Source organism: Scyliorhinus canicula, chromosome 11 (assembly GCF_902713615.1).
Source record: "Scyliorhinus canicula chromosome 11, sScyCan1.1, whole genome shotgun sequence".
NCBI classification, from domain to species: domain Eukaryota; kingdom Metazoa; phylum Chordata; class Chondrichthyes; order Carcharhiniformes; family Scyliorhinidae; genus Scyliorhinus; species Scyliorhinus canicula.
The window spans coordinates 19,451,550-19,468,879 of NC_052156.1; the positions used below are offsets into that span (position 1 = coordinate 19,451,550).

At 47.0% G+C, this 17,330-nt stretch overlaps 1 protein-coding gene across 2 annotated transcripts in view; it reads right to left on the reverse strand.

Moving 5' to 3' along the window:
- The window catches only part of LOC119973878 (copine-9-like), a 540,456-nt gene that overhangs the window by 454,480 nt on the left and 68,646 nt on the right, over positions 1-17,330 (reverse strand). For both annotated transcript variants that reach the window (XM_038812403.1, XM_038812402.1), the window contains exon 2: positions 9,226-9,266. In XM_038812403.1, coding sequence (XP_038668331.1) covers positions 9,226-9,266 — 41 coding nt within the window. The remainder of the gene's footprint in view (positions 1-9,225; positions 9,267-17,330) is intronic.

Below are 17,330 nucleotides of genomic sequence, written 5' to 3' on the forward strand. Positions count from 1 at the left end.
CCGACTCAGGACTCCTGCCCGTCGGGAAGGCATTGGAGGCATTACCTGGCCGGCATGAGATTCACTCTCCTCACTGACCAACGGTCGGTTTTTTTTTTTGGTTTTTTTTATAAATTTAGAGTACCCAATTATTTTTGTTTTCCAATTAAAGGGCAATTTAGCGTAGCCAATCCACCTATCCTGCACATCTTTGGGTTGTGGGGGTGAAACCCACGCAGACACGGGGAGAATGTGCAAACTCCTCACCGACAGTGACCCTGGGCCGGGATTCGAACCCAGGTCCTCAGCGCCGTAGGCAGCAATGCTAACCACTGTGCCACCGTGCCGCCTGACCAACGGTCGGTTGCCTTCATGTTTAATAACACACAGCGGGGCAAGATCAAAAACGATAAAATCTTGACGTGAAGGATCGAACTCTCCACCTACAACTACGAGATTTTGTATCGCCTCGGTAAGCTCAAGTAACCCCCTGATGCCCTATCCCGAGGTACATGTGCCAGCGTACAAGTGGACAGACTTCGAACCCTGCACAACAATCTCTGTCACCCAGGAGTCACCCATTTTTACCATTTCATCAAGGCCCGCAATCTGCCCTACTCCATCGGGGAAGTCAGGGCTATCACCAGAAACTGCAAGGTCTGCGCGGAGTGCAAGCCGTACTTCTACTAGCTGGACCGCGCACACCTGGTGAAGGCCTCCCGCTCCTTTGAACGCCTCAGCGTGGACTTCAAAGGGCCCCTCCCCTCCAGCGACCGCAACACGTACTTTCTCAGTGTGGTCGATGAATATTCCCGATTTCGCTTTGCCGTCCCATGCCCCGACATGACGTCTGCCACCATCATCAAAGCGCTCAACACCACCTTCGCTCTGTTTGGTTTCCCCGCCTACGTCCACAGAGACCGGGGATACTCATTTCTGAGCGATGAGCTGCGCCAGTACCTGCTCAACAGGGGAATTGCCTCGAGCAGGGCGACCAGCTACAACCTCAGTGGGAACGGGCAGGTAGAGAGGGGGATTGGGATGGTCTGGAGGGCCGTCCAGCTGGCCCTACGGTCCAGAAATCCCCCGGCCTCACGCTGGCAGGAGGTCCTCCCCGACGCACTTCATTCCATTCGGTCGCTCCTGTGCACCGCGACTAATGAAAACCCCCATGAACGTCTCTTTGCCTTCCCCAGGAAGTCAACCTCCGGGGTATCGCTCCCAACATGGCTGGCAGCTCTAGGACCCGTTCTCCTCCGTAGACACATTCAACTCCACAAGGCAGACCCGTTGGTTGAGAGGGTACAGCTACTTCACGCCAACCCACAGTACGCTTACGTAGAGCACCCCGACGGCCGCCAAGACACAGTCTCCCTCAGGGACCTGGCACCATCTGGTTCCCCACACACCCCTCCCTCTGACCCGGCGCCACCCTCCCTCCCCCCGGCTCACCCCACCGCAACCCCCGCTCCGGGACAATCCATCCTCCCCTTGCCCACACCCGGGGGTGAAGAGGATTTTGACACACTCCTGGAGTCACCGGAAACCAGACCGCCGCCAGAGCTGCCACCAGCTCTGCGGCGCTCTCAACGACAGATTAAGGCACCAGACTGCCTCAATTTTTAATATTATCTGTACTTTTAAAAAACAATTTCCTGTATATAGTTCTGCACCACCCCCGCCGGACTCATTTTGTAACAGGGGTGAATGTGGTAGTCACCACTGATGTGTATATTGTATATAGAGGATGTTGATACAGGTAATTTATGGTAAGGCCCCTGTACTACAGGTACGGGGGTAGATCCCTGCCTGCTGGCTCCGCCCAGTAGGCAGAGTATAAATATGTGTGCTCCCTGTACAGCAGCCATTTCGTCAGCTGCTGCAGGAGGCCACATATCTCAGTGTAATAAAGCCTTGATTACATCCTACTCTCGTCTTTGCGTAATTGATAGTGCATCACGGTGTTAATGACCTACTTGTGACACTAATAAAGATTATTATTGGTAAATGTTGCGCGTATGAAAAGTGCTGTCGAGGGAGGCTTGGCAGATTGCTGTAGGGTGTCTTGTAGATGGTACAGACTGCAGCCACTGTGTACCCGTGGTGAAGGGAGTTAATGTTTAAGGTAGTGGATAGAGTGTTAATCGGTGGCTGCTTTGTCCTGGATGACGCCGAGCTTCTTAAGTGTTGTTGGAGCTGAAATCATCCAGGCAAGTGGAGAGTATTCCATCACACTGGTATTTCATCGTCCTTTCATGCAATGCCACTGAAAGCATCTCATACTGTGATTGGGACACGTCCAAGGAACCCATCCAACATTACATAGAGTCAGGCATTCACATAATTTAGCGATGTGATTAGGTCCCCTGGCTCAGCTTCCCTTGAGAATAGAAACCTCCGTCAGGACTAATTTTCTGCCAAATTAAGATCAGTGTGTTTCAGACGCTGTGGTGGAAATCCTGGTGGATAAGCGCAAGGCAACTTTTGAGCAACTGATATGACTCCATTTGGCCCTCTTCTTCTAGACACCTCAGTAGGGGATCCCAATTAGAAAACTCACGGGGTGATGTGGGGTGTTTGGGGGGGGGGGGGGCAAAACCAAAACAATTGCAAACAGAAAAAAAAGAAACAAATAAGGTCAAATATCTAGCTGAAGTATTAAGGATTGAAGTGGCCTATTTGGGTATTTAAAGTCAACCACGAGGACATCCTTATTGCCAGCTGTGACTCAGTCTGTGAAACTCTTGTCTCTGAGTCTGAATGTTTTGCATCTTAAGCCCCATGTCAAATTTTGAGCAGAAAACCTGGGCTGACGCTCCACTGCAGTACTGAGAGAGTGCAGCACGTTTGGAGGTGCTGGGCGGGGTTCTCTGTCCAGCGATGCCGGAATCGCGAATCGCAATCGGGCAAAGAATCGAGGCGCCAGCCACACACTGGCGGCGTGGCCATGGGCATGCAAAATGTACAGTAGCATTCTTTAACAGATCATTAACAGGTCCGACCCGGTAGTCTCCGGCCTCCCACGATACTCCGGCTCAGCTAGGTGGAAGTGACGCCCCTGCGGTTCACTTGTGGAATTTTAATGGGCACCGGATACCGTGGATGCTGAGAGAGAGAGAGAGGAGGTAAGAAAAGATTGTAAATGTGCAACGATGGGCAGACGGTTGTGCCACTGGCTGGGGGGGGCATCTGCCGGGGCATGGGGAGTAGCGAAGGGGCGACCAGGAGGTGAGTCTTGGGTTTTGGGGTGTCCGGGCACGGACCGCCATCTGGCTGCACACTCCACAGACTGCCCACTGTGTCCCATAAATGTGCAGAGTGCCACCGGCCAAATGCCCCCCCCCCCCCCCCTCCCCAGACCACACCTCTAGGAACTCTCTGACCCACCCGCCCCACCAACCTGATGGCCATGGTTCAGCACAACCAATGGCCCACAAGGTGTTGGCTCTCCTCAGTGCACCCATCTGAGGCACTGCCCCACTGCAGAGGAGCAGGGGGAGAGCAGAGCACACCCCAAACACTAGCATGCACCATGGCCTTTGACACCCACCCTCGAACTGCCCGTCACAGGGCAGAGGCCTCACCAGTGACACTATCAGCTAGCCCACCCCGCAGGGCCACCGGCCGTCACCAAGCCCCACCTGCCTACTGCACCCCTGCCCTCATCCATCATGCCATATCTATCCTGCCCCCAGACAGATAGGCACAACTCATGCATTGCACACAGGACCCACGGCACACCAGTTAGGGTCCCAACAGGTGCCCACCCCCCTCGCCCAGCCCTATCCGTGGGCACTGCCTGCATGTATGCCACCAAGTACGGTGCCGGTCAGAGGCACACGGTGGCACCCCCCACCCCACAACCAGATGCCACCCTGCTGACAGGGGATCACAGGGTCCTGATACATGGCTGCCTGTGACATGGCTGTCCTGTCCTGCGCTCAGCCAACACCCCTACACTGTGCCGCAGACCTTGGACATCCTAACCCATGGCCGTGACTCTTGCATCCAAGGCCTCCACCACAGATGCCACCCATTCGGTGTTGGCTTGGGCATTGTTGGCACCTCCTCCTGCTCCTGCAGGCTGTTGGACACTTCCAACCACACCTGCAAGCGCTGGATGGTTGCTGACACCCCATCACATAGATCCCGGCTCTGCGCCTGTATCTCCAACATTGATAGGTCTGCACTTTCCAGACGCCCAAAACCTGTCTGACTAGCAGCTAATCCCTGGGGCCGGGAAGCAATCTGACTGTCCGGCCCCGGAGGGGTTCCTACACCCGCCTGATGTACCGCGACATGTGCACCAGAGAGTGTCCAAGCAGCCTCTTCACTAGAATGGCCAACCAAGGTGAGTGTCTCTGGTATTTTGGGATGATGGGGGGTGTTGGTGACAGCAGTGACGAGAAGTCGGTGTCCTCCCCGGACTGGTGCTCCGGGGTGCTGTGGGGTTGCGGTTGGGGGCGGCGCTCCTGGTCAAGAATTAGCCCTCAATTAACACCACAAAGCCAGATTATCTTGCTCTCACTCTATTACTGTTTGTTCGAGCTTGCTATGCACAAATAGAGTAAGGACGTCAAAAAGTACATCATTGCCTGTAAGGTCATTTGGGACATCGAGTGGCTGTGCAAGACACAAAAAAAATGTACGTCTTCCTATTGATGGTATTATGACACCCTAGGCAAGGGCACAATCAATTCCAACCCCTAACACCCTGGATTCCAACAGAAGTGAATTAGCCGATCATTTATGTATTTCCCTGTGGTCATTGACCCTTGACTTCTCCAATTACTTACAGACACAAGACTTGTAAATAAAATATTTTAAAAACTGTTTATTTATATCAAGAGAAGAGATAAACATGGAATGGAAATACTAGAACAATGGTCTATTAATCTAATTATTCCCCAAACCCTGTCCCACCCTCCACCCAGTTACATTTATGACAGAGACACGGTGGGTGGGTAAGAAAGGTTCAAAATAACAGGGATTAAATTGGGAATGAGAGATGCCTATCTTTGCTGCTGAGGTTGTGGTCTTTGTGGGCGAAGATCTTCTCTGGACACAAAAATATTGAAAACCATCGGTTGGTTCCGTCCTTTGAGTATCTGTCGTCAGTTAGAACTCTCAGGCTGGAAGGCTTCCTCTGGGAAGTTACCTTCACTTCCACTAACCTGGGCTTTCACACTGACAATTCCCCTCAGGCCTGTGCAATTCTAGCTTGTGTCCACCAGTTGGACTATCAGCTTCACTGAGCTGAATCTACAGTTCTCATCATGGGGGTTTCAAATGGGTTTTCAGTCAGCCCCTCTCTTTATCCTGAACCCTCAGGAAGAATTCAACAGGTGAGAGAGAATTCTAAGCTCTGGCCTCACAGCTGCCTAATCAAAACAGAAATGACTAGTTGCCAACAGGTCCCAGGTTGTGCAGAAAGAAGAAGGTGTGTAGTTACAAGTCCTCAGCTGAGAGAGATCTGACTTAGCTTCCAGTGGAACTTTCATAGGCTGGAAGCATTTTAAATCACACGGCAGAGAAGCAATAGAGAGACTCCAGACTTGATGTGTGCTGTCTTCTAGGTCTAAGCGGAGACTGAAAGACAAAATAGAATCTGCCTTCTTTTCCAGAAAACTTCCAGAAGCTTCTGAAGGGATCCACCAATGACAATCAAGAATCAAACAAGACCCAGAATCCCAGAAGATGCCATTGGCTGCCGGCCAAATCCATCAAAATGACACCATGGGACCCTGCTACACAGCACACTGCAAGGAGGGGAATCCTCTTGAGCCAGTTCAACCAGCAGCTTGCAATGAGGCGGGGGAGAGAGGGTTTCAAAAGTCTGTAGTTTAAAAGCAGCCAGCAAGACAGGTATTGAAAAGGACACAAAGATCAGGTAAGGATTTAAAAGAGGTTTCCTACAACGTCCAAGTCCTTCAGTTTTCATGCTCCTTACAGCTCACATTCAGGCGGCACAATGACACAGTGGATAGCACTGCTGCTGCACAGCGCCAGGGAGCCAGGTTCGATTACAACCTCAGGTAACTGTCTGTGTGGAGTTTCCACATTCTCCCCGTGTCTGTGTGGGTTTCCTCCGGGTGCTTCCTCTCACAGTCCAAAGGTGTACAGGATAGGTGGATTGGTGGATCATGATCAATTGCCCTTTTGCATCTGAAGGTTAGATGGGTTGCCTCGATGAGGTGCTCTTTCAGAGGGCCGGTGCAGACTCGATGTGCCAAATGGCCTCCTTCTGCACTGTAGGGATGCTATGAGATTCTAGATATCAGGAAATAGCAAGCAGTAATGTTGCTGTTTCAAATACACACATTAACGTTTGAAGCTGTCACTTCCCACGTTGCTGGTCACTGCTGCCCTTATCCCTTGGAAACATCGACATTGTGCAAAGTGGGTGGAATTCTAGGATGACAGAATTTCTATCAAACACCCAATTAAAGCCAGATTAGGTGAGAACAGAATTATAACCAGAGCAGGGGAAGCGGGAGGGAGTACTGGAAAGAAATGTTGCGTTCAATAAAATTATTGCAACTTTACCTAATGGAATTCCTCTGAAAATTAATGGTATGAATTGTCATCAAGATATGGCACCTGTGCAATATTCAGAATACCTGGTGTTGGGGGAAGCAATACACGTCCAAATAAGAATCCAAACAAGCAGAGCAGAACAAAATCCATGATTATAAGTCTTTGACCTTAAGATTCTCAGGCATAACATGATTAGTTGATGCTTGAATTGGAACTACTTGCTGTCAATCATTGAGGATTCACTTTCACTCTCAACCCCCGTTTTAAAAGCATTAGCAAACAGCATTATTTTTCATTCTCTGCTCACGATTCTTCTTTTAATGAGATGTTAAACCTCGATGTCTGTCAATCTTTCTGGCTCCTTCAACACAAACAACCTTTCTAATTAACAGCAGCAACACCGCACTCCAATTCTGTACTGAACACATAAGCAAGTATTCCTCTCATTGGAACAATGGGAGGTGCGTTGTTTCAAATTGCCACATTTAACTGTGGAAGTGTTCATTCAGACGGTGTTGTGAGAATCGAAAGAATGGCAGTTTTACCCAGCAGGTTTGTTCACAGAGGGTGGATGAGACTGTCTGTAGTGCCCATCCCTTGGTGCACTGAGGCTTTCTCCTGAAGTCACTGCTGGATTCGTGATGCGCTAAAATAGTGGCGAATTCCAGGATTTTAATCCAAAAATCAATACCGCTGCAGATCCAAGACAGGATGAGGTGTGATTTAGAGGGAAACTTGCAGGCGGTAACACTCACATGACATTGCTGTTCTTGTCCTTCCTGATCGTGGAGTCTAATTACTCTATTAATTACATGATAATTGTTCATTACAGCCAATTTCTAAGCGTATCTTCATGCCCATGCTTTTTTATCCTTTGGGAAATAGTGGCGAAAGGATTCTCGAGCTTATCATCAGCCTGTTGAACTGCATTATGAACGCTCCTTCCATGGCCAACAGGTCCTGGTGGTGGAGTTGAACCTGGAGCTTCATGTCCAGCGTTAGGGGCATGACCACTGTACCACTTACTACCAATACGTTTCTCTGATAGTTGAGATTTAACTATTATCAGTGTGAATCTTATTCATTGCAGGGTGGGGACAGGAGGCTGCCTGGAGAACCCCCGCCGCTGGTAAAATTGCGGTGGAAGCTAGGGTAGACGGGTAAGCAATGGTCTGGATTGTACATGCCCACCCGCTTTCAAAGTCACCTGCAGGGTAGCTTAAAATCTGGTCCATTACTTATGGTTCATCCCTAGCTCACTGCTGTTTTCTCCATTTCCTTCACCGATTTCCAAACAAACCCTCCACCAGCACCCCGAGCACGCAAACGCAATAGGTAATTCATAAAGTATAATTGAGAACAGTTAAAAATTTGATCCAAGTCATTTGCAGCTACGGTCTGTGAAATAGCAGCTGTGATATTTACCACGGCGGGGAGCTTTGGAGTGAATCAGGGAAGGAGTTACAGACAGGAAACCCAAAGGTTTCCCCAATCACTCTGCCCTTTAACTGCAGACTAAGTTTCTTTTCCGGATTTCTCACCCTGATTAAGAGACTGGGTGCCTGTTGTAGGCAGGAAAAGCTGTGATGTGTGTTTAGTGGTGGTAGAGGAGGGGAGAGAGGAGGGGAGGGGGGGGGGGTCCCCAAGGGATTAGGTTCATAATTGCTGGGGAGAGGTGCTGATTACATTGGCGGGTGTGTGCAGGTGATTACAGCACCTGATGAATTATTGTGGAGAGGGGTCAGCTATCGCAATGATGGGGGAGGGGGTGCAGTGATTGTGAAATTTGGTGAGGGGGGGTGAGCTCGGTGATTACAAGTAAGCTAAGGGAGGATTCAGAATTTGGAGACCTTGAAGAAGAGATTTGGCATGGTTAGCTTGTTTGACGTGGAGGAATCCCTCCAGCTCCTCCTGGCCCACAAGCAGTACCACAAATGCAATGGACCGATGCACTCCCAGGGAATAAATTGGTCAACTGCTTCCCAGTCCCACCTCCGTTAAAACTGGAATTTAGATAATAGATCATAGAATTTACAGTGCAGAAGGAGGCCATTCGACCCATCAAGTATGCACCGGCCCTTACAAAGAACACCCTACTGAAAATTAAATTAAAAATTAAATGAAAATCGCTTATTGTCACAAGTCGGCTTCAAATTAAGTTACTGTGAAAAGCCCCTAGTCGCCACATTCCGGCACCTGTTCGGGGAGGCTGTTACGGGAATTGAACCGTGCTGCTGGCCTGCCTTGCTCTGCTTTCAAAGCCAGCGATTTAGCTCAATGTGCTAAACAGCCCAGCCTACATATCCACCCTATCGCCGTAAACCAGTAACCCCCACTTAACATTTTTTGGATACTAAGGGCAATTTAGCATTGCCAATCCACCTAACCCACACATCTTTGGACTGTGGGAGGAAACCGGAGCACCCGGAGGAAACCCATGCAGACACGGGGAGAACGTGCAGACAGTGACCTGGCCGGGAATCGAACCTGGGACCCTGGAGCTGTGAAGCAACTGTGTTAACCACTATGCTACCGTGCTGCCCACAGGCTTAAGGGAGGTGGGGGTGATTTGGGGTTTCATACTTAGAAATGTTGTCTTCCCAAGCAAGGTAAACACCCCCTGCCCCCTGTTTTGGGGTTAAAATTGCCCCAAATGTCTGTGAAGCTGGTACAAACAACCTTTGGACAATTTGTATTAATATATCTTACCAGGATCTGACTTTGAGAAGGTATCCACATCAAGAAGGTGCCTATCAAAATAGAAAGGAATAATCAATAAACCAATATATTATCAGTTCCACAGTTTGAGTAATGGTCATCCAGATATATTCTTAAATTTTTGGAACAGTGCAAGAAATGGCAAAAGAAAGCAGGGATCAAGGATAGACATTTGACGCATAAAACCCATCATGCACAATCTGTCCTGCTGGAGATTCTATCCCACCCATTTAATCTCCCAAATACTCCCTGAGCCACGTCAAATTATCAAAAATTGATAATTTTTTTTAAAAATTGATACCTGAAAATTGATCATTAGCTTATCTTATCCACCTTAAGGATCAGCAGCTCTTTCAGTCATGATCCTTTGAATTGTTGGCACCCTGGCCACATTTCTCAAATACTGCAGAGAGGGGGCTACTGAAAAGGAGCAGTCAACCTTTATCCAGTGCATCGGTTTTTTAAGGAACTTTTAAGATCTTTTGTGAATCTAAAAACCATAGCGCGGAATCATTTGCCCTCGTGGCGGGTGGGGCCCTGCCACCTTCCCGTCTCCATTACAATTAAGTCCCTGGTGGGAAGGCTTGTGGACGGTCTTCCTATTCCGTCAGTCACTGAGGCCGTTAAGTGGGCAATTAATGCCCAGTTAAGTGCCTCCTCCAGCCGCCCCTGGTATTAACCCTGAGGGTGGGCTGGCCATGCGAGGAACATGATGAGCAATGCCTCACATGTTTGCTTGTAGGCTTCCGGGGGAGTAGAGGGTGGGTGGGGGGAGGGAGGGGGGTCGCTTGTTCAAAGGCCTTCAATGCAAGGTTGAAGGGCCCATTATCAGGAACGCAGTGGTGCTGGGGGTGGAGGGTGTAGTGATAAATATGTGTGCTGGTATATAAAGAGTTAACTACATCATAGTGTAAGATAACCACAAGATGGCAGCACTAGATTCATGTATATATAAATGAACTCAAAAGATCTTGGGTCTCTTCAAAACAAGAGTGACTCGGCAGCAGTTAGAGAGAGATATACCTTAGTTAATACTTATAGTTAAATACATTTAATACTTATTCTGATTTACTTTATCACAGTAATAGTTCTGTAAGAGTGAACAAACTCATTAATATTTAATTTGTTATTCATTCAATCTATTGTGCTTTGAATCGAAGATTGGTAGTTTCTGTGAAATCTAACCATCAGATCATTCTGGAAGAGTAACAACATATTACAAAAAAGTAATATAACTGAGGGGGCACTTCCCTGCCTTTGCTGATAACTAACTCTCCCACCATAACTTACCTGTGCCATGGGCCCTCCTTGCTACAAGGCCTCAGGTGGGTGCAGCAGCCACTGCTCCCCAATGGTTCTGCTAAAAGCAGAACAATTGCTGGCCTCTAATTGGCTGGCAGCTGTCGGCGGGTGGGACGTCCACCGCTAGAGTCCTGAATCGGGTTAAATGTCTGAGTGGCTGTAGTCGGACTGATCTTTCATCCCAACTGTTCAGATCAGCATTGTTCATTTCTGGATCACCATCAGTCAATGGTAAAGACAGTGTTGCTCGTTTTGGTGAGTGTGCTTTACACTCAATTGGCTCTGTTTATAACCTTGCTCTAGAGTCACCAGGTATCTTTATAATACCACCACGAGGTTCAAGTTCAAGTGCTGATCAATAACTCAATACACCATTAGTAAGGTTCAAATCAAAACACATTTATTATATACACAGTCAATCACTGCTCATGCATAAAATACTACAAAACTAGACTACTTCTACCACTAAAGGCCAATACTTAGCTTTTGGAAAAGGAACCCACTGGGTCAGGAAACAATGGCCTCTTGTTCGATCCTGAGACTGCAGGCTTCCAGCTGGTATGGACTAAGGGTTAGGAGCGCCTATCTTGTAGCGTGCGTTGACTGGACACTTATTTGTTGGTGCAGTCGCTGGGCAGGTCTCTGTCAAGGGTTGTTTTGAGCTGCTGGGAGACCCTGCCAAGAAGGACGAGCTGAACTTGGGGCCTCTAATTTATAGGCCCCAGGGGCTTCGCGCCCTTTTGGGCGGACCCCGTACCTGACTCCAATCGATTGGATCACGTACCAATCGATCGGTTTGAATTCCCCAATACTGGGGCTGTTTCCTGATCGCTGGGCGGTCCTTGGGTGCTCGTTAGCTTATTTTGTCTTGGACTCCTGCTGGCGCCGAGGAGTCTGGCTTTACCTTGGTCATCCTTAATTGTATCTATTGTGCCCGGGAATTGCTCATTTAAAATGTGATATGTATGGCTGCTGGTTTCAGTGCTGTCTGCTTTCTGCAGACCGAATACACAGAAGAACTCTGCAGCATGCTTGTTTTCTGATACTGTCCGTTTTTCCCTGCGTTCTTTGCGAATCTCCATTTTAACTCGGGAAGTGGCCAACCCAGGTGGCTACAACAGCCTGGAGGCCCAGAACCAATCAACAGAATGATAGAATACAGTATCCCAAATATGCTTAGTCTCAAAGTGGAGGTGGGGGGGGGGGGGGGGGGGGGGGGGGGGGGGGGGGGGAAATGTCACATGGCAATGAATGATTTTCCCAAAGAGAGAGGATGAAAAACCACGAGATGCCAGTCTTGCATATCACATAGGACCACTTACACAGTAGTTAAGGTCTGAGGGGCAGATTTGTTGTTGGGTTTGCAAGGCATTAAATCCATCAGTTCATTTGTGTGAGGCCTTAAAAACAAACAAATGGGACGCTGGGTTTTATGGAAAAAGAGGTAGAATATAAAAGTCAAGACGGTTCTATGGTTCTAAGATGTAGTGGTGGATCTATAGTAATGTCAGTAAAGCCAGAGTTGGATTGCTGTGTTCTGTTTTAGGCACCGTGTAATGGGAAAGATGTTCAAGGGCAATTAAGGATGGGCTCGCGATGCCCACATCTCATGAATAAATAATAAAACAAATAGTTGAGGCAATAGAGAAGGTACATACGAACATACATAGAACATACGAATTAGGAGCAGGAGTAGGCCACTCAGCCGCTTGAGTCGGCTCCTCCATTCAATAGGATCATGGCTGATCAGCGTGTAACCTCAATCCCACATTACTGCCTGCCCCCCAATAAACCTTTGACCTTCTTAGAGTCTTAGAATTTACAGTGCAGAAGCAGGCCATTCAGCCCATCGGGTCTGCACCGGCCCTTGAAAAGAGCACCCTTCAAAAGCCCACACCTCCACCCTATCCCCGTAATTGAATAACCCGAACCAAACCTTTTTTGGAGACTAAGGGCAATTTAGCATGGCCAATCCACCTAACCTGCACATCTTTGGATTGTGCGGGGAAACCAGAGCGTCCGGAGGAAACCCACGCAGACACGGGGAGAACGTGCAGACTCCGCGCAGACAGTGACACAAGCCGGGAATCAAACCTGGGACCCTGGAGCTGTGAAGCAACAGTGCTAACCACTGTGCTATCGTGCCACCCTCCTAGTTTCCTGCACTAATGAGATCCGCTCACAGTGTTGTTCTCTGTTTTGCTTTACCTGGATGGCTCGGATGCGTAATGTTGAACAAAGAACAACAAGCTTTGTTAACGAACAAAACTATAAATTTATTACACTACCAACTAAGATTCGTTCACACTCTTAAAGTAGAAGGTTTCTATATTAACTATGTTATCTCTAACTGCAAACTCTCAAATACACAACTGCTCTCTCTCATGCAAAGGAGATTTACCAGGATGTTGCCTGGAATGGAGAGTAGGTCTTACGAGGAAAGGTTGAGGGTGCTAAGCCTTTTTTCATTAGAACGGAGAAGGATGAGGGGCGACTTGATAGAGGTTTATAAAATGATCAGGGGAATAGATAGAGTAGGCAGTCAGAGACTTTTTCCCCAGGTGGAACAAACCATTACAAGGGGACATAAATTTAAGGTGAATGGTGGAAGATACAGGGGGGATGTCAGAGGTAGGTTCTTTACCCAGAGAGTAGTGGGGGCATGGAATGCACTGCCTGTGGAAGTAGTTGAGTCGGAAACATTAGGGACCTTCAAACGGCTATTGGATAGGTACATGGATTACGGTAGAATGATGGAGTGTAGATTAATTTGTTCTTAAGGGCAGCACGGTAGCATTGTGGATAGCACAATTGCTTCACAGCTCCAGGGTCCCAGGTTCGATTCCGGCTTGGGTCACTGTCTGTGCGGAGTCTGCACATCCTCCCTGTGTGTTCGTGGGTTTCCTCTGGGTGCTCCGGTTTCCTCCTACAGTCCAAAGATGTGCAGGTTAGGTGGATTGGCCATGATAAATTGCCCTTAGTATCCAAAATTGCCCTTAGTTGGGTGGGGTTACTGGGTATGGGGATAGGGTGGAGGTGTTGACCTTGGGTAGGGTGCTCTTTCCAAGAGCCGGTGCAGACTCGATGGGCCGAATGGCCTCCTTCTGCACTGTAAATTCTATGATAATCTATGATCAATCTAGGACAAAGGCTCGGCACAACATCGTGGGCCGAAGGGCCTGTTCTGTGCTGTATTTTTCTATGTTCTATGCCTCACCATCTTCTCTAACCTTCTGTCTGTCCTTTTGTCCCATATGGCTTAACCCCATCCCTTATAAGCTTATGGGACTAGCTCCCTCTAGTGGCTGTCTGGATACATTTCATTAACCCTTGCATTGCCTTCATGTATGATAATACGTCCCCCTTTCTTTCTAAAGAAAGATTATTACACTTTGTTTGAGACATTTTTCTTTCACTCTTGTGTCATGCAGTATTAATCATAAATGCATTATCCTGTTCCATTACTAATTACTATATGTGCCATACTATCCCCTTTGTTCCTGCTTCTTGTCTGTAAGAGAATTGGAGATTGTTACAAACATATATCGAAATCATTGTCTGTTCATCACAAGCAATTGAGTACTCGTGAACAATTTTTTAAACTGTTCAAACTTTTTTTACAGTCCACAAATTTGAGTACGCACTCAGTCTTCACTGTGGTAGTGTGTTACAGTACCAACAAGTCATCAGTCCAATCCATCAAATGTTCAAATGGTTGAACCATGTTCGTTGTCTGACCTGGTTTCTTTCTGTGCTTGTGATGTTGCTTTCATGTCTCCTTTGCCTTCAAAACCTGTTTGGTTTCTGGTCTTTGAGTAAATACCAACTCATTAAGTTTGTTGGCATGACTTCTTTTTTGACTAAACAATGTGCTGTTCTTCCTGACATTGGTGCCATTATACCTGAATTTTGTATTGTCTGCACGCGCATTTGTCAGTGTTACCTCGACCGGTAGCTGTGTTTCACACACTGTCCTGCAGTCCCTTGCTCTGTTGTCATCTGGATTGCTTTCCATACTGTATGGTCTGTCAAGTGTGACTGCAAGTTTCAACACTTTGTCGTCATTCAAGTGCCATGTTCCATTGAATTGTCCTTTGATATCACAGTCATATCTCTGAGTATATTCTGTAGTACCAGAAATATTCTTGGTATGCTCAGGATCAGTTCCCTGTTGCTTGGTTGATTCAATTTTAACTTGTTTACCATCCATGTCCTCAGGATTATCTGATGTCTCATCAGGCTTTGTGATATGTTGGATGTTTTGATGTATCTGTGATCTCCTGGTGCTTCTCAACTTGTCCAAGATGTCTTCATTCTCTTGTTGGCTGTTCGCAATTGATGTGCTCTCAATTGATCTGTTTACTGTTGCACTCTCATTATGTTCTTGTTGGTTGTTCACAATTGATGTGCTCTCAGTTGATCTGTTCACTGTTGCACTTTGATTGTCAGCGTTTGTACAGTCCAGTTGAGATCTGTCAGTCTCGCTTTTGTCCTGCACAGCTTGTATGCTACTTGTGATCACTTTGTCACTATTGGCAAATGAAGTGGACAGACCGTCATAGTCTTTTTTTTTGTTGCTCATTATCTGTTTCTTCACTGTTGTCCTTACTGGCAATACAGTGGAAAGACTTTCATAGTCTTCTTTTTGGTACTCATCAAATAAACTAGATAGACGCCCGTAGTCTTCTTCTTCTACTTCTGGCTCATCATTTGTTTCACCACTGTCCTCATCGGATGATTGTGGCATCATATCTCGTGCGCAGTTACAATGATCCTCTGTCTTCATGCTGTCTGGAATGTGCAGTCATTTAATGAGGTTCAGGGCTACGCACGCATTCGCTCCCAATATGGACTCTCCCTTTGTGTCCACAATGGTGAATTGCACGATGTGACTTTGATTGTTCACCCATGCACTCAAGCTTCTAGGTTACATACCCCTAACGTTTCAATTGCATTCTCACTGTAGTCGATCAGCCGGTTCTGTCGATCAAAAACTGTTGAACTCTCAAGCGGTTCAAATCGGAGAGGATAAGGAAATTTGCATTTGTTCTGGCGACAAGCTTCCATTTGATTAATGTGGCATTCAGCATCATTGGAATTGTCCATTCCTCGAGATTTGGAACAATTGTGATTTGGTTTGATTTTTCAGCTTCTGAAATTTCCTGTGTACCTTGGTCTACACTTTCAATTGTATCCATGTAGAATATATCTTCCAAATCTATTTAATCTTCTATGATGTTGCGTTTACCTTGTATATTTTTAGATTTGTTAAAATTTTCTTCTTGTTGTCTGCTGCAAACTTCTTGTTCAGCTGTTCGTTTAAATTTCATCCCTGTTCTGCATTGTGAGGAAAAATGATTCCGTTTTTTGCACTTCAAACACACTCTTCCGATTGCTGGGTATTTTTTTTCTTAAGTGGCCGTTGCCACAACGCGTACACATCATTACGTTCGTCATGCCATGCGCAGGCTTTCGTTGCGCATGCGCATATCGATCGTTGTCCGGAGTGTGCTCTTTTTTCAAGTGCGCATTCGCAATCTTCTGCATATGCGCATCAAGGTGATCTCCCGAAACACGTCTTTTTTCAATGAGCGGATGTGCGAACTGGTCCCGCACATGCACAGAACGTTCACCATCCAAATCACGTTTCTCCTTTAACTGCGCATGTCGAAATGTCCAACTTCTGAAGCATGCATTCTTTTCAGGTGCACTGGCACAGACTGGTCTTTTATTCCAGTGCACTTAATTTCTAGCTGCCCAACAGCTTCAACGGAGCCAAAAAAATATTTACTTTGCCGACTCAACATTTCAGAACTTCTATTTTTAATTAAAAGCAAATTACTGCGGATGCTGGAATCTGAAACGAAAGGGAAAATGCTGGAAAATCTCAGCGGGTCTGATGCATCTGTCGGCGGAGAAATAGCTAACGTTTCGAGTCCGATGACTCTTTGTCAAAGCCAGGGCTTTTTCTCCGCCGACAGATGCTGCCAGACCCGCTGAGATTTTCAGGCATTTTCCCTTTCATTTCTATCTTTAATTGCTTTACTCGCATGGGACATTTTAATAGAATCTTCCAGCCTTACTTTTTGTTGCTTTTGCAGTCGGTAACCAAGCTTTTCATTTGTTTAAACTCACAATTGCTATCATATTTTCCAATGACCACATCAAACTAATTTTTGTCAACTTCATTCTCAAAGTGGAATGAGTGATACAATTCTATAGCCAGCGGTCCAGGCAAATTTAGTAACAGCGCAATTTTTCACTTTTCACTAACCAAGTTTTAAGGGTGAGAGTTACTGTTCCGACACTCGTTTGAAAATTTTCCAGTTCACATCTACGTTACCCGATGTCCTGAATGACTTTGGAGTCTCCAGACCTTCCATGAAGCTTCGGCTGGGTATTTCCTTTTGTGATGCTGCTGGTCATTGCTCCTGGAGTCTGGTTGAGATTTTTCTTCGTACATTAATTTTTTATTTTTTCAGAGATTTTTTCTTTCTCCCTAACCCTTACTAATCTACTCTTGGACCACTTATGGTACCATGTGCTGTTCTCTGTTTTGCTGGATGGCTTGGATGCATAGTGTTGAACAGAGAACAACAAGCTTTGTTAACGAACACAACTATACATTTATTACACTACTAAGATTCGTTCGCATTGCTAAAGTAGAAGGTTTCAATATTAAACCATGCTATCTCTAACTGCAAAACTCTCAAGTACACAACTGCTCTCCTCCCCCCTCCCCCCACCTCTCCTCCCCCCTCCCCCACCTCTCCTCTCCCCTCCCCCCACCTCTC